The following is a 22,311-nucleotide window of genomic DNA, read 5'->3' as shown; positions in this document are numbered from 1 at the left end:
AGTCCTTGCATCATGTTTTTTTTTTTTTTTTTGCTTTTTGTAACTCCAAAAAAAAAAAAAAAAAAAACCCAGGTTACTTTCAAGTTTTTATTTGAAACTGAAATACAACATTATTAAAACATTTAGTGCTGTGGACAAGAAAAAGTAAGAAAAGAGCTTTATAAGGCATATTACTGTTGCTACAACTAAAAAATATCAACAGCTAAAATTTAAAAAGATGATCACATGAATGCATACCTCACAAAAAGCTTAACAGTTCCACTTATTCGCATTTGGCCCCAAGAGTGATTTATTTAACCAGTAACATTTTTTTTTGGTTTTCATACATTATTATGACGACTTCTGATGCAATCCAAGACGTACAGCAGGGGTGTTGAATCAAAACTGAGAACGGACGGGCGTGGCTGCAGGCCTTTGCTTTGTCCCGGCACCGAAACGCCCACGCAAATCGACTAACCACGATCTTCAATCAAAAAATGACTAAGTTGAACCGCGCATATTGGTGCTGAGCAAGAACAAAAACCTGCACCCACACTGGACACAGCCCATGTTGACTCAATTAAAAAATTTTAAATTTTAAAAAACTGCAGCGTGGAAGTCTTGAGCAGAGCGAACGGGCGTGGGTACGGACAGGCGTTACTGGAGCAGAACAGCAACACTGGATACGGCAGGCCAACTCCAGTGTTTACGTGCTGCTACGGCACCGCCCACGGACACGCCCCTCCGCTTCCTGGGGGCTCGCCGGACGCCTGCCAATGGGCTGAGCGCGAGGGAGAAGAGGGCTGGGGCCGGAGGGGCAGCTCCTCATGGTCTGCATCTCCATGTCTCTACAAACCATGACGTGCTGCTACAGCGGCCGCCAGTGAGAAATGAGCGCATCGACCTACACACACTCACACATATACATATACATACACACACTCACACATTCACACACTCACACACATACATTCACACACACACACACACACTCACACATATACATATACACACACACTCACACATACATATACGCACACACTCACACTCACATTCACACACACACACATATACACACACACTCACACACACACTCTTTCTCTCTTGATTTGATGCCACCATTAAATATAAACAAGGTTCCCAAATGAGCAGGCATTTCTTCGATTTTTTTACCAACACAATGCCAATACACATCAGTTTTCACGCAGATCTGTACAGAAATATATATAAAATGTCAGCGTCTTCTCGCCGAAACTATACCCGTGCCGTGATGAACACTCACTTGAATTTGATTTTTAAATCGACGGCAAGTTAGGCCGGCTCTGTCCCCCGTCTCAGATCACATCACAGCCAGCACAGAAGGGTTAGAGCAGACCGCACGCCCGGCTTTCAGCATTTCTAAAGCAGAGGACACACTAAAGATCAGATCCAAGAGACATTTCATCTCCTGCCATACAGTCAGCAGTGCTGGGGGCGCAAATGCATCTGCGGTGGGTAAACCGTGCGGGGGGTGGGAGGGGGAAGTCCCAAGCTCAGTGTACACACATCTCCTCTCCCCACCTCAATGAGAAAACTCCCCTCCCCCACCTCCTCTTTTCCATCCCACACAAGTACCACGGCCATGTAAAATGCTTCAGCGTCTGCGGTAATGGCTGGTCCACACACCAGTTCTCACAAGGCCCCTTTAAGCAAAAAAAAAAAAAAAAAAACAGTATACATATATTTTTGTTATGCATAATTTTATCATTATACTACGAAATGCCGAACGTGTGTGTTTTTGCACGTGCACGTCCATTTGCACAAGGCTAAATCATCGGTCACCACACGCTAGTGCATCAACACTGAAAGCTCACACTTGGCTGCGAGAGAAAGGGCTGGAGGGGAGGAAACGACTGACAGTGGCTGATAAAGAGCAAACAGAAAAAATGTTGAGCGAGAGAGAGAGAGAGAGACCGAATCTATAGGAGCCCTGCTTCAGCTGGTAAGACGAGGGTGAGGACCATTTTTTCTGGAAGGCTGTCTCTATTTCTGAATTTAAAACCAACATTCTCCCTTAATTATTTAACTAACCCAATCATTTATCTGACATTTTAACTGCATTTAGTGATGAGCTTGTGAATCACAGCTGAAGGCTGTTCTTGTGTCCCTGAGTGAAACGTTTGGCTGCAGCCTCATTTTCAAGTGAACCGGCACTGAAGCAAACAGCTAATTAGCCAAACGAGCCAGACTAATCGGCGGGCCTGCATGTACACACACCCCTCCAGGGTTCCCCCATCCCTGTTCTAGGATAATGTCAAACACTCTGGGCGCACACTGTCGCTCGTCCTGCGCCTCTGTTCTCACAAATACTCAGTTCTCAATCAGAGGTTGTGCAGGGCATGAAACAGGCCCTCTGCGAAACTGAGCAGCTCTTCACTCTGCAAACTGCAACAATCAAGTTCCTCAAGTTGTAATTAGAGCTGCAAGTAGCTAAATGACAGTGACAAGGCAGTGGTTTTCGAATGTTCTTATCCTAGAACCCACGTTATGAGCTAATTAATTTTCTGTGACCCATCATTTATTAAATAGAACATGCCATGCATTGGTATTTCAGCTGGTGTCAAAACTAGAATTACACCATAACAGGTGTATTGAACAGTTGCAGTTTAATTTTATAGGCGTAAATGCTAATGGAAAATATCACAGGCAGCAAGTTGTACTCCTGTGTGTGTCTCACTACCTACCTGTGGGTCCCGACTCACAGCCTGGGAGCCAGAGCTATGAGGTACAATGCTAATTTTCAGGAAACTGCATTTGGATGCTTGAAATGAGTCATAAAAGAACTTTACATGACACACCACGAAATGGCTGAAAACTAGTTACGAAACTAGTACACGTGAGCAGCAGGCAGCCTAGTATAATGGTTCAGGAATAGTTTCAGTAAAATACCCAGCTATTTAAATGGCTTGTATGTTTTTTTTAAATTATAATTTAAGTTGGAAATGTAATGTAAATGTAAGTGGTGTATGTAGCTCTGGGTAAGAGTGTCTGTTAAATGCCTAAAATGTAAAATGTAAATGTAAAGTCGGTATACCAGCCTGGCCTACAGCAACCGGCTCACTGTCCTGGTCATGAAGGGCCATCAGAACACCTGGAAGAACAGACACACCGAATAAATTGTGAAACACAGCAAACAATCAGAAATGGATTAGCATCAGATATTACAGTTTACCTAACAAAGTGAGTCTTTGTAGGGGAGTTGGTCTGCCAGCACTCCACAATGTGACTTCCTACACACAACAAAATGTCTAATCTTCAAGCGTTGTCCCTACCACCCCATGTTAACATTTACAGCTCAGAACTAAGCACACGCTTTTCCAGGACTGCAGCCTCCCTTTTTAAAAAATTAAACAATCCACTCATACTGATGTATGTTTTACTGAAAACATTTTTCCTGTTAAGCACCTTCCTCAGGGGCACAACAGTGGGACCTGAAGCAGCAACATCAGTAAAAGACCCATTCCCTGACCACTACACTACATTTCCACGAGTTGACTGACGGAACTTACAGGTTGTGCGGCAGAATTGGTTGCAAAACCATTCTGATGTTCAAGCATACAATGCACCTTAACATCCATAACAAGTTCATCCATGGAATTCAACACAAGAGCACGTATGTGCTGATTACTATTTTAATTGAAATAATTAAAATAGTAGTAAAAATATCCACACTTGCAGGGTCCCATATATGTACAAAGTATCCTTTCTGCAGAAAGGGCTCCAGGCAGTACTCTGAAATTGGATATGTGTAAAACCGTGGGCAGTGGGTGTGGTGGGAAATATAGCAGTCCATAGCACAGCCCCCATATCAATACAAGTAATCGTGATGGGTCACTCCTTTCATCAGGCCCAACAACCCATCCATCCTCAAAAATTGGGGTGGAGGCTCACTAGAGGGATTTGCACAAGACACTCGAAGTGATTAAGTTGAGGGGGGGAGGGTGGTGGTCAGGTTCCCCTGCTGCCCACTTGGGGTACTGCACTGCACCTTGGTTTAGTGGAAACTAGGCGGGCCTTACATTCGGAACAGGCCTCAACTTGCCTGCTGAGTTACCTCCAGGGCAAAGATGATTTTTTTTTTACATTGTGAATAATAAAGAAGAAAAGTTATAAAGGGAAGGTGCTGATAAATTGGTTTTTAATCAGTCATATTCCCTAAAAATATTATCGCACAATGCCATACGATAGGCACTGTTAATTATTCGCACCTGTTAGATAATTCTTAACGGGCAATTTTAATATTACATTTAGAGGACGCTCTTATTCAAAGCCACTCACGTGTAAAAACATCTAACAACGCTAGAAAGGTGGTAATTATTTGAGTGCTTAAGGGCTTGTCATGTTACATCTAGTGACCTCAAGGCCATGACTGTCGGCACATTTAATTCAAATATTTTACAAGTAAATGGAAATAGCCAGCATAACATGCACATGTACACCAGCGGTTTATCAAATTTAATTTAACCTATGAATGGGGTGTTGGTGTAAATAATATGCATATTATTTTAGAGTGCGTAGACTACCTTAGATCAAAAACCGCAGCAGCCAGGGAAACAGACGTAGAGTGAGTAATTCACGGCGTGGCAACTCCAAGTGCTCCCTGCGAGTTGGACATGACCAGACACGTCCCTTACTTGGCTACAGCAAATGACAACTCTAACATGGAAATATATTAGCTAATGTACTTGTTTAGTATTGTCATTTAAATACTATTCTGCAATTGATTCTATATTTACCGAGAGTGAACAAATAGCATATATAAAGGCCCTTACATCGCAACTTCTGACATTAGTAAGCCAATGTTTCGGCGATACACAACTATACAATGAATGAAACAAAAAAATATTTGGAATACTACAAGACAAGTCTGCAGATTTGGAAAGCCAGCTGGCAACTGGGGAAATCAACGACCACATTAGAAAAGAAAAACGCCAACGTAGAAGCCTAATATCTTGTAGGCCATTACATTAGGCTGGAGAAAGATAACAATTCGTCATAGCAGACTATTTCTCACAATATATATTTGATATTTCGAAAATAACGGTCAGATTTAATAAACCAATTATAGACTAATCAAAATAGAAACCCTAAAACGAATGCTATTCAAAATACAAGTTATATTGAATTTCTAGTATAAATACGTTTCGTGTAGTAGCTAGCTAGACTATATGCTAATAATTTCACGTAGAAATTAATAGATATCGATTTAACTGGATTTTAAAAAAACAAGCAGTTACAAATAATAATAATAATAATAATAATGTTTCAATCTGAACATTTAGCTTTGTGGCGAATCCCTTTGTGCACAAGTTGCCCAAGAAAATGAAAAGCCAAACTTTTATCTTCCGAAAACAATACGTCGGCAAATTTACTGATAAACTTGGGAACAGCAGACGGACAAAGCTGCGTTTGGCACAAATAACCTACTTTTCAAATATTCTATACGTAGCCTATTTTACTTGCTTGATATTGTAATATTAGATCTAATTCCGTGTCTTTTTTCGAAAACTAAAAAACTCAACAAAAGTCCCAAAGTTGCAAAACACCAGAGCAGCATTACATTCAAACTGTTCGCCAAGCAGTCTTTTCCTTTTGCTGTTCTTTCTTAGTTAGAAAATTCCGTTTACATCGAAACGATTATCTTTGTTATAGCTAAGTAGCTAGCCAGCTAACTATTATATAGAAAAGTTAGAATGTACAGCTGGATAGCGAACAACAAATTACTATGGAACCACATTCTGGATGAATGAAGACAAACCAGTCTTTTTTCACGCAACCATTACATTCTCTCGTAATAATTTCAATCTTTCTCCTTATATTTTAAAGACACTGGGCGCATAAAGACGCAAAATTAGCGTGTAAAAGTGTCCAGCCACTCAGGTAAAATCATGGACTATATTTTCCACCTAACAATCAAATTTTTCGAGATGCCTCAAACGTTGCAATTTAAGAACTACGGAAGAAAGTGAGTGGTGGAGACTGAGAGTTTAAAAAAAAAAAAACATGAAAAATAATTCCCAAAAAATCCAAACTTACCTCCAGCCCAATCGAAAATGGCGCCGAAACGTAAAAAAACGTATTAAATTTCATTGTAAGGTCGCTTGCAAGGCTTTGTGGGAACATGAGCGATGCAACGTCCTCTTCTGGTTCTGTTGGAGGCGGTGTTGTTGTGTTCTCTCTGCAGAGGCACGTTTTAATAAACGAGCAATATTAATTTCCCGTCTCTGAACATTTTATCAACCTAGTGTGTATTGCACTGGTCTAACCCTCTCATGGCACAGCTAGCATAACGAGTTTTATGAAGAACATGCGGTGCCGCAGTCAGCGATAGGCTACTACAACTAGCCTAACTTTGTTTTAAACTTCATCGCATTTAGATTATATGCTACGAAAATATCGCATATCGTGCAGACCTCGACACCAATATTAACAAATCGCATTTAATTATATGAAACTGTACTGGAAACTTGCGCAACCAACGAAAAAAATGAGGTTCAGCTAAGTTTTGTGTAGGCTAAAGTAATTAAAAAGACCATAGATGTGCGTATATCTACGTAAGGATTTGCTATTTTTATCGTTTGTTGTAATAAAAAAAAAGTTTTATGAACGCACTTAAAGACACGCGGAATACAACTTAATATCGAATGATAATGAATACAGATCGTATGGGTGTATTCTGTTTTTCAGTTAATCATAAAATGAATTGCAGCCCCACAGGAAGTTTAAAGTGGCGCAAAAATGTATACACCCACATATGACCATCAGACTTTACACCTTCGCTGATGGGAGAGAGACCACGAACACCACTCAAAACCGTAGGCTACTAACGAGAATTTATATTGAAATAACATATATGGCTTTAGGCTACTACGTTTTGGAAGAGAGTTGTTCGGTGTAACTTTTTAATTTCTTTTACTGCTGCTTTACAGATCACTATCTTCCTGTTTAAACACGACCCCCCCCCCCCTTTCACCACTGAACAGTAAATAACAGCGAACCATATTCGTAGTGAACAGTCAGGCCGTTCCCTATGCCTTGCACGCTTCAGCGACCGCTGGAAAGCACTGAAAGTGAAAATAAATGACTCGGCTCCCACTCCTTCGTTATTACATAGATCTGTTGAAATAAGGAACGTTTATACATTTTTAAAAAAGTATTTACTGATACTGCAGCATATCGCCGCATATGTTAACCTTTCGAAGAGTGGGTTTTTTTTATTGAATGACTTATTTAAAAATATTATAAATCAGTGTCATAGAACTCCATTGCGTTCATTTACTAGGAGCCTACTTATTGTGATATCAGCATTAGAATGTTCGGTTAAGAATATTATATACTTTAAAGGAGACAGGTCCACAGTAACATTTTTTTTTAATTTCCGCAAATTGACTTCTGCTGGCTGGCCTCTTGAAAAGAACCGAAACTCACGAACTTTTAGAAGCTTATATTCAATCCAAATGTGTTCTTTATTTAAATGTAGGAAAAAAATGTAATGTGAGTTTCTGTTTTACTTTGACCAGTAAATGGCACTGTTCCTCGTAAGGTTGTACTGAATAAAGGCCCAAATATTAACGTACACTATACTTTACTAACTACTGCTGGCTGGAATTAATACATAAAGGTCACTATGAAACTATGGTTTTTTTTTGCCATCTCTGTAAGTGTAGGCTAACTTTCTGTTATGTGAATCAATGGTGGATCTTAAGTGCTAAGTGTGAAGAAGGTCCACCTTTGTCTGGGCACCTGTGCACTTCATATTCCTCGGGCTATATTCGAGTCCTGTTCACACAAGCTGCGGCATGTAAAGTGCAATGGCGGCTTATACAGAATCTGAGTCATAGTGATAGACATGACTGAGTCAGGGAGGTAGATAGCTGTGCATCAGCACGTGGGGTTTGTGTGTGTGTGCATGTGAGTGTGTTTTCACAACATTTACCAGAAAACATGAAAAGACATGACAAATTGCTACTTAAACATTGCTTTGCAAAGGGAACAAAGATAAAATTGACACATAAAGTGGATGAAGTGTGACTTCTGGTCAGAAAAAGATTCCCAGCTATTGTTTCATGTTTCAAGAATATTGGTTTATGAGTTGTGACATAACATTATGATCCGATCATTCCCAAAACAGTCTTTAAACATATATATTTTGTCCAAAGCAAATTCTGCTTAGGTCTCAAGAAAAATGTTTCACATGCACACTTATAAACAACATCCCCTGATGGTTATCGTTTAGTCATTTCTTCGTGAAAGAACATGAATGTTCCAAATAAAAGTCTTGAAATAGCAGAGAACATTGTTGACATTATGGTAAAATTTACATAAATGAAAATCTTCAGTAAATAATTTTTAACAGGAATAACAGAACAGAATTACTTTGTTCCTGTTCTTTGTGGCATAAAGATAAGGTTCAAGGGACATCCAGGAAACTGGACAAATGTATTCGCTGGGGAATGTTTATCCTGACTTCCCTAACGTACTGGGAATGCTCTGGGAATCAAAAAATTGTTAGCGGAGTTAACGCTTGCTGTGCATCAGCAGTCCCTGTTTTGTTGTTGTTTTGAAGGGAGCCGTTTGAGTCACTTCCTTCCTCTTGTCTGGGCTGCAGGCAGTCGAGAGCCTTGGTCTCAGCGTACTACTAAAGCTCTTCCTGGTCCGGCATTGTCACCGGCCTATGCTCTCGCTTGGCCTGAGCTGAGACAGTAATATGCTGTTAGGGACCTGCCTGAGAGATTGACGTCACAACAGGCAGTTTTACAGGCATGTGGCAGAGAGGCTGTCAAACACGCAGTGTTGATTTGCTGTCATGTGAGATGTCTCCATCTGGTATCACACTGAACTTCTCGGTATTACAATGGATAAACAAATCAACTTTGGAAAGGTGATTTCAGAACTGTGGAGGTGTGGCAATTGAAGCTGCAAGGATATGTGTGAATCTCGTCAGTTTTAAGCTATCACTGCAGAGGTGTATTTCTTTATTGCAAATTGGTTTAATTTCTTCAGCAGAGCTAACAGTTGTGTATACACTTGACAATAAATTTAGTTATCACAGTCTTACAATTCAAATCAGACAAACCTTTAAACAAAAGTGATCTTGTTAATTTTGCCTTGAGCTCAGTGTAAAGAATCGGGTATTTTTTAATGCATCTGCCCTGCCATACCCAAATATAATTTGCTTTGTGGTACAGTCATACAAGCTGCTTGATCTGTTTCTGACCTTTCACATCAGGTGCAGTCCTGCAGTATCTCAACAGGAAACTGAATTATTGATACCTTCAGCCTGTCCTACTGAAGTCCACCAGTCTGTCAGTTGGTGGAGGGAACTATTCATGAAAGCACATCTGATGAATGATGAATTGAGTTACTGTGGTATGAAACCATCACCAGCAAACTGATCTTACCAACTAAGCTGTGCAGTATGAGAGGGCATGAGAAAGAATGAGAAGCAAAACTGAAGTTTACTCATATGTGAGTCTGGTTTTGTGGAAAGACACGTGCAGAAACAAAAAGGAAGGAATTACCACACACACACATATATTACTTAAGCATACTGAGAGTCAATTCGTGAAAATGAGCCTGTCACTATACGAAACCCAGCGTGTCTTTGTGGGAAAAAAACACAGCCAGTGTTTCTCGACCGTGTGTCTGTGAGGGGGATTCCCACATCGTCTCCCCCCTCCCTCTGGTCTTCGGCTGGTGTCAGAATCAGCTGACCCGGGTAACGACCGCCCAGACGCCTGGCTGTGCCACTCATGTCTTTCATTAAAGATAGAGAAAGGGAGACATTGTCCACAGCCAGACAGAAGGCCTTGGATGGGGATGAATGCCATGTGACTTGGCTGGGACATATTATCCTGGGCTGGGCAGGGCGGGCAATGTACAGTGGAGATGTTGGTGTTTGTGTGTGTGTACGTGCGTGTGTGCTTACGTGCATGTGTGTGTTCGTGTGTATGTGTGAGAAGGGGCAAGATGACAACATTTACAGAGCATCACTGGTGATAGTATGTTGCAGTATATGCTGAGTGCCTTCACTGCATTTTGAACAGACCCTGACTGGCGGCCATTTTGGTCCATGTAAAATCAAGGACTTGAGAAATTAGGCCTAGCAGCTGTTCTGTAGTAATGCTCTTCCCTCCACTAGATTTACTTTCAGCTTTTATGAGGAAACCTACTGGGACACTGCAACTTCACATCACCAAGAATAACATCAAATATAATAGAGGGGAACAAAAAAAAAACCTTTTTGAAGTGTACTGTGCCACTGAAGCATAATTGTATCTGCCTCTATTACTTGTCTAGGTAAGTGCTTTTGAAAGAAGAAATAAACAAAAAAACACAAAAAGACAAACAGAAAAAGCTTGTATTAAAATTTCCTTTCATCCATTTCCCTTGTGTGAAAAAGAAACATTAGTATGACACAGTTGGAGGGAAAACATAATTTGCATTAATGTGCGTGCAAACAGCCAGACTTAAAGCTTCACCACTGCAATGGATGGGCCCCACGGTCTGTAATAAAATCCTGACTATGCCAGTGCCAAATGTGGCCAGAAGCACCACAGGGTAACACATAATTGGCAGTAGCACCACCCAGGCTTAGGGATGGTTCAATTGGTTGGGATCCATGTATCGTTGGTCTCTAACGACCCCCGCTGGTCAATTGGGCACTCGTGGTCTGCCTGCTAAACATGCTGATAGAGTGTCTTCCTCTGACTCATGTCTGTGCAAGCTTGGCCTGTGAGGTGTGGTGATGTCACATGAGTGCCTGCTTGTGTACACTCCCACATCAGCTGCAGCAGATTAGAGTATGAGTGCGGATATTCTTATTACGCTTAAAAAGATCACAATTCGCTGTATTGTGCATCCCTACTGTACTGACTGGTCTCCTGCCCCAGGCCTCAGACCAAGGTAGCTGAGATCATGAGACATAAAAGCTGAAAAAAGAAAAAGGAAATGGGTGGAGGGAGCACTACTAGTGGTAAAGCCCCCCAAGACCTCAGTCTGTATGCTAGTGTTGTTGTCCAGGCACTGATGATGGGGATATTTTTTGGAGTGCATTCTGAAGTGTTGTTACATCCAAAGACAATCCCCAAAAGGGATGAAAGTAGACTATTTCATGGGAAAGAAAGAAGATATTAACACAAAGTGAAGGACACATTATCACAGCATATTTTGAGGTTGGTTATTTGGTCTCTTTTTTGTTTTCCTCTGGCTAAAGAGTTAGAGCACCCCCTTTGAAAGGCCTCAAACACTGCACAGGTTTGTGCTTGTTTTGTGTTTTGGCTCCCCATAAGTAAACAAACTAATCTTATCAGGCAAATGGAGGGAAGCAAAGCAGCACTGGGCTCTGAAGACCGGTCTAGCCGTGGGATAGAGGTAATTTCCCACAGATGAGGTGAGTCCACTTTATACCCAGTTATGTGAGCTGCCTCACTCCTTTATGTTTCTTCCTTACACCCCTTACCCCTTTCTCAGCAATTTAGCATTGCTTTCTCCAGTGGAAGCTGGAGGAAATTTTGGGTAGGGGGTAGGGTCTTCACAAACAGGTGCCCATACGAATACTTGAAAACATGCAGTGATTTTTATTCTGTGATTTTAAAACTAGGCATAATATGTTATTAGAATGTTGAGAGAATTACTGTTCAATGTAAACGAATCATAATATGATCTGTAAGTGATATGATGGTAGCCTATAGCTCAAATGCAGTAGAACCAGTTTTGTTATATTTACACTGTAAACACAGATGCAGTGTTGGGATGTGTAGACCGATTAGGATGTGTGCAAAACTCCTTTGTTACTCTAGAATAATGTATAGCCTTTCACATATTTTGCTTTTTTGCACACCAGACCAAGCCTTTCTTGTTGACTATATCGCTTCTGCAAACTTGTGCAGGTCAAGGTTGCCCTCTTATGGTCCAAAACTGTAAACTAGTGTTCCTCTCAAGTGTAAAATACACTGTTGTCGTCAGCACAGATAAAGCAAGAGAAAGAAAAATAAAGAATACCTTGCGGACATTCACAGAGCCTTGCTAGCTACTATAAGAACATACAACGCTTAAATGATTTTATTAGCAAGCAACGCTTGCCCGATGCGCATATTGACTTTAATCGGTGTAGCTATGTTTGTTCAGGGTGAACTGTGACATTTTGTTTGCATTCATTAACCATTTGCGTGCTACAACTTTCAATAGCCTACACTACATCATGATGAAATTGAAAACAAGCGCATAGTTTGAAGTTAACGATTAGCCTAAATGAAAAGGCGGGCATACTGACGTAAAAACCGTGCCCCTCAGGAAATCACTCTAAACTGTAGCTTCCATTGCCTTTCAAATTGGCACGCCGGCAAATAAAGACATCTTCATTGGGTAGCACTGCGATCAGTCAACCGAGCGGCGAAGAGAAGGGGCGGGAGTTTGGTTGTGTTGGATTTTGATGCAGGCGACAGGCATTCAAGTGGTAAACAGAACATACAAATTAGAGCATCGGCAAGAGCGTTTCTACGTGATTTCATTTTATTCTCAGGCGACTGTTCGCTGTTCAGACGGAGAACGCGTAGGGATCGAACAGACCTTCGACCTTGATTGCATGGGGTTGCTCATCTGCATAATGTTTGGCTAGGGTAGACACTACTAATCTTCACTAATACGCAAATTTATTTTGAAATTCTTCAAAAGTAGCAAGCTAGCTTGTCAGAAACCGCAAACTACATTTAAATAAGGTTGTATTGATGTTCTCTTATTGTTATTGTGCCTGGTAACTTAGGCAGCCCAGCACAGCAGCAAGCTTTTGTGAGCTATCAATATTCTATTTGGTTAACTACTTGTTGACATTTAGGCTATCGGTCGTCTAAGTTTGGAAAATTAATGTTGGTTTTCGCTAGTTAATGTTATCCGTGTCGGTATGTGGGGCATACTTTTCAAGAAAAATATAGTTGCCCAGCGAACTTGCTACGGCTAAAGCAATAGTACGCAAATTACAGTAAATCCCAACCTAACTATTCGACTGAAACCGAAAGATTCGCCTCATATAGCTAGCTAAAGTTGCACAGTATTGGCTGTTGACTGAGTAGGCTATTGACTATCGTTTGCAACATTAATTTACGATAGATATTTCTCGCAAATAGTGCTAGCTAGATAAATGACAAACAAGCATGGCACTTTATTTTCGTTTCACAGCTGGCTAACTAGCTAGCGAACCTACTGGAGCTGAAACGAAACTCATCAGACCCTATCTTCTGATTAGTCTTAGTCTTGTGGTAAAATATAGTTACATTTCAGGGGAAATCATGGAGACTCAGGTCTGTATCGATTACTTCGTTAAATTGTATCACTGACTTCATGCAGCTGCCTTCTTAGTTGTCACAGAACGGGCAGGCTACACTAAGTTTTGCGCATGTGAGCCCCATCAGTAGCTATGGACAAGTCTGGAGTAATGCAGCAGGAGAGCATGGAACTGGACCTAGAAATACCAGCATCTCTGACCCAAAGCGACGGGCACCTGAGACGAGCCAGCAGCGCCCCGATGATAAATGGCCTAAGGTTCTGATTTGATATATTAGCGAAATATTTTGTCATTTCATGTGCACTTTCATACTTGTTCTAGATAGCCTTTTGATTTGCAAGTTGTTTTTCTATCGGCTTTATTTTGATTACGCATCAATCTCGAGTGCCCAATTTAAGTCCCAAATTAAAATTTGCACCGTCGATCATTGACATTGAGTAGGCTATGTGAAATTAAAGAACCCTCGCCCCCCAAATTATTATCAGGTCTTGCCTCCTCCTCAGGAGGATTTCCAGTTCCAACTTCAAATGTATGCTCGCAGACAGCGAGTTGGTACCCTTTTCTGGTCTAAGGAATGTGAAAAATGGGGTAGTAGCATGAGCCGTCTTTATCATTTTGGCTTACAGATTTGTAGTAAAATGATCCCATCACGATGACCAAAGCTATGGTTTGCATAGGCTACGATATAGACGAGTATTTTTGTTTAGAAAAGCATCCCCTGTTCTAGAATGCATGCTTTCAGTTCAAAGAGGATGGATAAGTATTGTGGCGGTTGCCTTCAAATCGGACTTTCTTCTTTTTTTCTTTTTTTTGCTTCAGTGACAACTCGCAGGTGTTTCAACGGGAGATTCTCCGAGTCCGAAGAAACAGCGCTACGGTCGTGAATCGTCCCTGTGTGGTATGAACCTTAGACACGTGTTGCTTTTCCTTGTCTTCAGTCAAATGCTCCTGTCTCCCAGCACGAGTTGCAGTTACTTCAACTGACGGAGTATCAACTCTGTCAGGAGACCCGGCTTAAAAGGAACGACTGCTATATACAGTCTGGAGATGCTTAACTGTAATCTGGTTTGGTTGAGATGTTGTGGTTTGCCGTGTAGAATTCCTCGTTGTTTGTCTTTCCCTGTGTGAAAATGATTATTTTGCAGGTTCCTTCCTCTCCCATCCGGATCCCCAGCACCAGACTCCACCAGATAAAACAGGTGAGCTGCTGGCCCCAGACATGCACATATCTTCACAGTCCCTGTACAGCTAAGAGTACCCTGAGAGCAAATGCATCTCCACTGTGGCAGCAGCCTTATGCTTTACAACATTACTTTTTTAATTGGCACTCTCAATGAATGTGGTTATGGTTTTTTTATTTAAAAAAAAAAAATAATAAAATTTTTTATTAAGTCATATTGTCGGAAGCAAATCTCACAGTTGAGGAACAGCAGGTCCAGTTATAACGCAATTCTGTGATTGGTTAAACCTGAAGTCTAAATTCCAGCCCAGTACCCTGCAGTCAACCCCTGAGGTGGGGGTGTCTACTCTTATACGAAAAGGGCCAGTGTGGGTGCAGGTTTTTGTTTTAGTGCAGCATCAGGTGTCTTGGTACTGGGCTAAAATAAAAAATTGATTAATATTGGACTCCGCTGCACTAAGGCTTAATGTTTGTCGTCCCTGTGTATCTCCAGGAAGAGGGTGTTGACGTGATGAACAGGGAGACTGCTCATGAGAGGTAAGCAGCACTCCTTCTGCAGGTTTTTCAAACCTCAGGCAAGGATTCCGGGGACAAATGGGGGCCTGCATTTACTCTTCAAGGTGCTTTGGTTGACCCAGATAAGCCAACTTACAATTGTGGTTTTGAGTAGAGTGGAGGTTGTGCTGAATGCTTGTCATGACTTCTGGAATTTAGTTTTTTCCAGTGGCAGACGTGGCACTAACTGGTTTGTGTTACTATGTGATTTGCTATGAGGATATATTATGTTTTAAGTGCTGAAAATTTTTCTTATTGAGTAATTATAGCTAAAGACTAAGACCAATTATGAGCATAAAGGACTCACATCACCCTCAATTCAGACCAATTAAAAATTTATTAAAATTGAATGTCATTCTCTCCGGTTGGCACCTGCACCATTAAGTCCTTATCTTTACAGTTTTTCTTCGGAACCATTCCTATCCTCAACAGCCAAAAACTAAAATGTTGTCTACAGCAGCCTGTGAAGTGCCCTGTAATGCAGGGGTATACAACTATGATTCTAAATGAATATGGATCTTTTTGGGGATCCATTCCATGTGAGCTAAATTGAACAGTTTGATTGACCATCAAGAGCGTAAATATTTATCAGTCTTATTGGTGAACCTCCATCACGTGGTCACCTGCGTTCATTACGCCTGATTAAATAATTGTACAGTTAGGGGTTTGTATTGATCAAAACTCCAGAATCAGGGCTGGAGCGTGCCCCTGCTCAAATCTATTCTGTTCTTGCAGAATGTCTTTTTTTGTCTCTTTGTGTCTTAATTGTAAGTGCTTTCTGTCTTTGTTTCTTAGAGAGGTGCAAGTAGCCATGCAGATGAGTCAATCATGGGAGGAGACCCTCAGTTTGGTAAGAAACTGTTCAGTTAGACACTGATCATTTCAGTTATAGCCCTACAAAAGTCCTAAAAATGCAAAAAAATAAGATGCTGAGGTCTAGCTATTTTTTCAGCTCCTTTACAGATACAGTAGTGCTCAAGTGAATCAGTACCCCACTGATGATATCTCGACTTAAACATTTGCCGTTGGCTTTTTTCTTTTCACTGCTTCACTTGAGCATTCTCTGCACATGAGTTGGAAAATAATGTCTTTTTGCTAGACCTCAGTGTCATATTTTTTCAGTGTGAGGGCAGCATTTTTCCTTTTCTTATGCAATTTCTTTGCTCCATGCAACTTCAGCAAAAACTTTTTATTGCATTTTTTTGACTGAGCACATTTATTTTCTACTATTTCAAACTGTTGAGGATAAAACTGCAAACAAGTGAATATGATAATCTTTTGCAGACTTTACCAAGAGTCTCATCATTTTGTAAATTAGACTCCAAGATTTGATAGGCTTGGGCTGTGCATGTGCATGTTATTTATTATTAATTTTGATTTTGCATGCATCTTCCCAGTTTATTTGTCTGAGTGTGTTTGGAATACTGTGCCATAGGGACTCTAGGGTGGTTTGACTTGCCTGCATGCCGTGGCCCCAGGTCTGCAGTAGTTCCCTTTCTCTGCTGTAGGGGAACAGGGACAGTTATGGACATGCTACAGTATACCAAATGGAGTTAGCGGGGCCAGCAGTCTCTCGAGAGCAGGCTGAGTTCATAGTGTAATACTCTGGCACTCAAGGCATGTGGCTTGAATTTTAATGCTTGCTACAGAATGTAGAATCTGATCAGTGTTGGTGAATGTGCTGGCACTACAGCGGGTCCCTTTGTATTGTGAATTATGCTGTCTCTTGCATCTTTCACACGTTTACAATAGATCATTTACGTGTAACTTGTGCACTTTTATACTCAGCCACCCTATTGCTGTACCACTGTGCTTGTTCCTGTTCTGTAAATTAAATTAACCATCTGTATTAATGCAGATTTTACAGGGGACATTATGATTGACACTTTTGACGAATGCTCAATATGTCTTTCCATTGTATATGGACAATAGTTGTATTCTTTCTGTTCCCTTTGTCAGAGAGATCACGACTTTGACAAGTCTTTGGCATCTTCCCCAAAACGGATCGACTTTGTCCCCGTGTCACCTGCTCCATCTCCCACCAGAGGGCTTGGGAAGAAGGTGGGGGCCCCTGTTTCTATTTCCATATCCCCTATCTCTGTCCTGAAGTGATTCTCTTTCTGTGTACCTGTACTATGCTTAAAAAATGCTGTCCCTCTGTGTTTCTTTCAATCACAGTGCACAATCTCTCTTTCGCTCGTTCTCTTGCTTTCTCGCTCTCTCTCTCTCTTTCTTGCACTCCCTTTCCCCACTTTGATGTCCTGAAGTATTTCTCTTTTGCATTGCGTATTGTGGATAAGTGAGGATTAAGTCAAATATGTTTAATTTAGATTTTTGAATCCAGCCGTTTTGACCGCTAATACTCTTGTGTATTTTTCGGCACTGTGAATACCTTTTTCTTGCCCTTCATTTGCTTTGCTTTTGGTTCCACAGCAATGTTTCTCTCCATCTCTGCAAATCCTGGTCAGCAGCAACGGGCTAACGCCCAGCACAGCGCCCAGCCCCACCCGCCGATTTAGGTGAGTCCCTTCCACCCTCAGCTGGAGAAACTGGGCTGCCCCCATCAGTGAAGCAAAAAAAAAAGGTGTCACAGTTGATTATTTTCATGCCGGACTCTTTAGCAGAAATGTATTATGACAGTTGTATGTATGCAGTAAGACGGCGAGGAATAATTTAGTCAAATATTATTTTTTTCTTTGGTGGCAATGCATAGTTCATGACCTGTTTGTCCTGTGTTATAACTGTTGGCTTGTGTTGCCATGGTGCTGTGTGTTAACCGTTTCTTGTGTTCTGCTTGTGCAACATGCGTCTGTCCAGCCGGAGGAGCCGGAGCCCAATCAATTGTATCCGCCCCAGTTTTTTGGGGCCAATCAAGAGGAAAGGTGAGTTTGCTCCCCGACACTTTCTGTCCCAGTGAGGATCCAGTCTTTTGCCAAGATGCTAGAAAACTGTCGCAGTGATGAGAAATGAAATGTGAACTGAGAGTGCAAGTTGGCTTCAGGTTTATGTAATTTCCTTCCGTTTCATTTACCAGTAAACCTGTTTTCATTCAGTTTCATTTTTGATATTCTTTTAAGCTTTTAAGCCAGTGGTAACCAGCCCTGTTCCTGGAGCTCTACCATCCTGTAGGATTTTATTTCAAACCTGTTTTGGAACATCTGACTACTAGTTAGCGACACAACAAGATATCTAGTTGTTGAGGTGTGATTGGTAGATATCTAGGAACAGGATTGGTTACCACTAGCTTAAACCATTAGAGGACTGTGACAGAAAGCTGTTGTCTATCTGATGTACGTATATTGTGGGAGTTGTGCTGTCTGTACAGGTCAAGTGGCCATTTGACTGACTGACTGGCTGTTTGGGATTGTGTGGTGGTGTTGCGTAGGAGAACTGTGCTGGTTTGACTCACCCTTGACTTCTAGGAAACATGGAGATAGAAAGCCAGCCTAAGAGACTGTTCCAGGGCACCACGAGCATGCTGTCCCCTGATGCGTCTCCCGTGTCAGAACACAGCTCCTGGTGAGATGCTGCTTGGTCTCTCCCCATGGCCATTGATCCTAGGGGGATAGACTGTTAAATTTTGCCTCCATGTTGGCCTAGCCTAATGTTAACCTGATCTGATGGAAAGCTTAGTTGGGGTTGCTTGTGTTGTCATAACTGAGCTGTTTTGTTATTATGAACTTGGAAGTTTAATCACATGATTGAGGATATTGGCAGGCCTCGTTCTCATTTAGCGGTAACTAGTACATGTTTCGGATAGAGCTGATCCAGACACAAAGGAAGAAAAGGCTTTTTCTAAATTTAGAACCAACTTTTAAAATGTTTATGCATCAAAGTATGAAACATAAAATTAATCTTCGTTTGACTTCACAGTATTTTTTGTTTTATATGCCTGTGTCAATTAATTACTATGTGAAGTGCAATTTTGTAAGACTTAAAAAGATCAGCAAATGACTAAATTGTCATTATTCATAGAGCCACAAATGAATAATTACAGTTTACAAATGTACAAATTTGTTGGGCCTGAATTTTGATGTACACAAAGCAAAATACTTGAACATAGTTTATTTTTGTATTCTGTCCACCCCTGAAACCTGTTGTTGAACCTTCTTCTGCCAGTTTTACCTCCGACCTGCTGGACGGCAGCCTCAGCAGTGTAGGATCCTCGTCTGGGTCTCTGGCCAAGATGGAGGCCACGTCTTCCTCCTCCAGCAGTTCGCCTTTTGGCCCTCTCTGGGACATCTCCCCAAAATGACAGGGGGATTCAGGATGGGAAGAGGCGTGGCAGGGATCAGGGACTCTTTCAGTGCTTTTAGGCTTTTGGGGTTCTTTACTTCACTGAGATGGGACAGTGCATTGATAATAATCGAATGGAGAACTTGGGAAGGTGGAATTTGGTCATAGTGTGAATACTGATCTGGGATCAGTTTAACCTTTTAGGCCATAATGGGTAGGATATCAACAGGGGAAACCTGATTCTAGATCACCACTCCTGCCCCAAGACATGCTATGTTTTTAAGGCTTTGGAGCTGGAGTATGTGAGGATACATGGCTGAGTTACCAAACAAACGTTATGGAGAGGGTCGTCATTGGCTGCCCTTTTTGGACTTGGACACATGGGGCATAACCTCCTTCATAGATCCCAGACTTCCCCACTGGCTCGCAGGGTTTCCTCATGTAGACTGCAGATTAAATGGGTGCTGGGAATTACTGCTCCCTTCCTTAAGAATGATGTTTTTTTGTTTTCTTTTTAAGAGTTCAAGGTAAAAGATGAACTGCCTTTATAAGGATTTCATGTTCTTCTGGTATACCTGCACAGGTTTCCTGCAGGTATTGTGTGAATGGATTTAACTTATTTGCTCATATGTGTGTTTTTGGTAAGAATGTCTATATCATCATATATTATTAACATTACTGTCTGAGTACCATATCAGTTCTGAAGTGATTGCTGGCTCAGTACAGGAACAGCAAAGTGTCATTCACTTCTGATGGGTTTACAGGAGTCTGTGGGTCACATCCATCTTTCTGAAATGTGCACTTGAGAAACCAGGCCTGTGTCTTTGGAGAGGACTGAGGTAATATGGTCAGTTCATGTTTGAATAGGCGTGTTAACTGGTCCTCAACTGTTCAGCTTCTATACAAGGCAACGCAATGCGTGAGGTGGCCAGTTAAGACAAGCCTGAGCTCCTGCTGTTCCATGTGGGGGAGTAAAGGGGGAATCGTGGCGATTTCCACTCATGCCAGGACTTGACAGCTACGGAGGGGCCGTCATGCTGGGGAGATGACTGTAAACATTGCTGCAAATTGTGTCGGACTTGAGATCAACCACAAACTTTGCTGAAGTCGCTGCTGTTTTTCTGCAGAGGGAATGGAAAAGAATCACTTGATTTCCATATTTTTTCATATTTACTGGATTATCCTTTTTTTTGTTGTTGTAGCCGGCTGTTGAAACTGTCTTAAACTTTTACTATTGTAATATGTCATTAATGAAAGCCCTGCATGGCTTGTTAAAGGCTTGACACTGACAACAGCTAGCTAATGACTTTAAAGTGAATTCACTGTAACTATGGAAACAAACATAGTGAACAGTGAGTGCTCTTATGAGTAAAATTGGTCTTATTGGTGTATTGCTTTTTCTGATGAAGACATGGTATAATTGATTCTCCTCTTATCTGGGACCTGCTGGAGCTAGATTCTGTGGCTCTGCTTTATTGGCAAGAACTGTGTTTGCTCATACAGCTGTACAGACTGCATGGATATTGAGACTGCAACAAAGGAAGGGAGGGGTTCATTCCAAACATAAACCACATACTCTAAATAAGTCCTGTTTCAAGTGGCATTTTGTTTTTCAGAGGAGTAACGCTGTCTTTTGCTGATTCAGCAGTTCTCTGTGCCGTTTAAGAGGTCCTTGTAAAACACACAAAGTGCGCAATTGTAATTGTGTGTCGAAGGGAGAAAAATCGGTCAAGCTGAGTATTTGAAATGCTTTTATACAGCTGTTGTTTTGTAAGCTGACTGCTTATGTCTTTTACCCTCCAAACAATATATATGGGTTGGTACCTCGATTTCACTCTTGTATTTTCTTTGTGCGCATAAAGATTGTAAAGTTATGTTTTTATAATTATACAAGTTTGAGGGAGGGATTTTCTCAATTTAATTTTATAAAGGAAGTGAAAATGTTTTGATGCAGCTGTAATTACTTGACTTAACAAAAATATTATTTTTATGTTTGTAATCAGTTTGGGGGAGAGTACTGTGGGTCCCTTGCTGTGCCATTATTGCTGGAATGTTCTTTTTGTTCCTTATTTTTTTGGTCCTGTGGACTTGCTCTTTGTTTATTATACTGTACATTTCTAATTGTGTTCATTAATTGTTAATCTGTTGTCCTGAAACCGAGACAACAGCAATGATCTGATGGGACATTTTGTGTGAGTGTGTGCGAGAGACTGCGTTCATTGGCTGTCAGTGAAGCTGCTTTTTGTTTGCTTGCTATGTCCCAGAGGGAGGGGAAACTACTGTTTCTCTCTTTTTTTTCCTATCAATTCTGTCTGGGACAACAAAAAAAAAAAAGAATAAATTATTAGATGTACAGCACTTTGAATCCATGGTGTTGTTTGTTGCTCCTGAAAGATGTAAAGTACTTGTTTGACATTTATTATACATTGATCGTTTTTTTTTTTTCTTTTTGTTGGTACATCTAGCCCATGCATTTGGGAACTTCTTCCTATGTAGCACTCAAAAGAACTGTCACATATAATGCACTACACGTATAATGGCAGTTGCATATTGGGGGAAAAACACCAGGAGAGCAAGAATTGCCAGTACTTTAAAAATGTTAAAATCTGTGAGGAGGAACTCAAGAGCTTGATCCATACTTGCTTCTGGCCACAGTTAGTGGAAATCAGTCAAACTATGTAGGAGGAGTAGGGAAAAATGTGTCCAGTTGGCAAAGTTGTAGAGCATACGTTAGAATAGGAGTTACGGTGTGTGAGATATAGCCTTTTAATGTGAAAATTTGGATCTTTAATTATAGCACCACCACATGGCCAACTGAAAAAATAATCCCTGTGTCTGAGTTAGCACATATCTGTTATTGGTGAAAATTTTATGTCTCTAGCATTCATGGGTATTTGCCAAAAGATGGAGGAAGGACCTGAAGAATAATTAAAAATAAACCAGCAGAAAAACAAAAGGGTTCCAGCCCTTTGTTAACTGTTGCTAAGTGCTGTAGGGCATTACTTACATTTAAGAAGTAATATTTTGACAATTGCAGTGT

At 41.0% G+C, this 22,311-nt stretch overlaps 1 protein-coding gene and 1 long non-coding RNA gene across 6 annotated transcripts; one reads left to right on the top strand and one right to left on the bottom strand.

Moving 5' to 3' along the window:
- Window positions 1-73: 73 nt before the first annotated feature.
- Window positions 74-6,541, bottom strand: LOC118222748. Of its 3 annotated transcripts, none has more exons than XR_004764320.1 (4): window positions 6,055-6,541; window positions 3,053-3,109; window positions 1,262-1,661; window positions 74-847 (listed from the first exon to the last, which is right to left on the bottom strand). It is a non-coding gene; the product is annotated as an uncharacterized LOC118222748 (long non-coding RNA). The 3 variants fall into 3 exon arrangements; XR_004764322.1 differs by having other exon boundaries at window positions 74-844; XR_004764321.1 differs by lacking the exon at window positions 6,055-6,541 and adding an exon at window positions 4,542-4,618.
- Window positions 6,542-11,312: 4,771 nt separating this feature from the next.
- fam122b (family with sequence similarity 122B) lies at window positions 11,313-20,888 on the top strand. 3 transcript variants are annotated; one of them, XM_035411003.1, is made up of 11 exons: window positions 11,316-11,410; window positions 13,375-13,557; window positions 14,120-14,198; window positions 14,446-14,499; window positions 14,974-15,017; window positions 15,831-15,885; window positions 16,995-17,096; window positions 17,469-17,554; window positions 17,853-17,917; window positions 18,458-18,554; window positions 19,155-20,888. In XM_035411003.1, the coding sequence occupies exons 2-11, from the start codon at window positions 13,433-13,435 to the stop codon at window positions 19,288-19,290; spliced, it is 843 nt and encodes a 280-aa protein (XP_035266894.1). In that variant the 5' UTR covers window positions 11,316-11,410; window positions 13,375-13,432; the 3' UTR covers window positions 19,291-20,888. The 3 variants fall into 3 exon arrangements, with proteins under 3 accessions (XP_035266895.1, XP_035266894.1, XP_035266893.1); XM_035411002.1 differs by lacking the exon at window positions 11,316-11,410 and adding an exon at window positions 11,454-12,475; XM_035411004.1 differs by lacking the exon at window positions 13,375-13,557 and having other exon boundaries at window positions 11,313-11,410.
- Window positions 20,889-22,311: the final 1,423 nt, after the last annotated feature.

The sequence above is a fragment of the Anguilla anguilla genome, chromosome 3 (genome assembly GCF_013347855.1).
Source record: "Anguilla anguilla isolate fAngAng1 chromosome 3, fAngAng1.pri, whole genome shotgun sequence".
Lineage (NCBI taxonomy): Eukaryota > Metazoa > Chordata > Actinopteri > Anguilliformes > Anguillidae > Anguilla > Anguilla anguilla.
Note: the sequence above shows the minus strand (reverse complement) of the source record. Positions and strands in the feature narration are given on the sequence as shown.

What these genes read in the sequence shown, in the direction of transcription:
- fam122b (XM_035411003.1), top strand. Translation starts at nt 13,433, where the DNA reads ATGGACAAGTCTGGAGTAATGCAGCAGGAGAGCATGGAACTGGACCTA. An exon ending in GACTCCACCAGATAAAACAG is followed by an intron (nt 14,500 to 14,973) that starts GTGAGCTGCTGG and finishes GTGTATCTCCAG; the next exon opens with GAAGAGGGTGTTGACGTGAT. An exon ending in AGGGAGACTGCTCATGAGAG is followed by an intron (nt 15,018 to 15,830) that starts GTAAGCAGCACT and finishes TTTGTTTCTTAG; the next exon opens with AGAGGTGCAAGTAGCCATGC.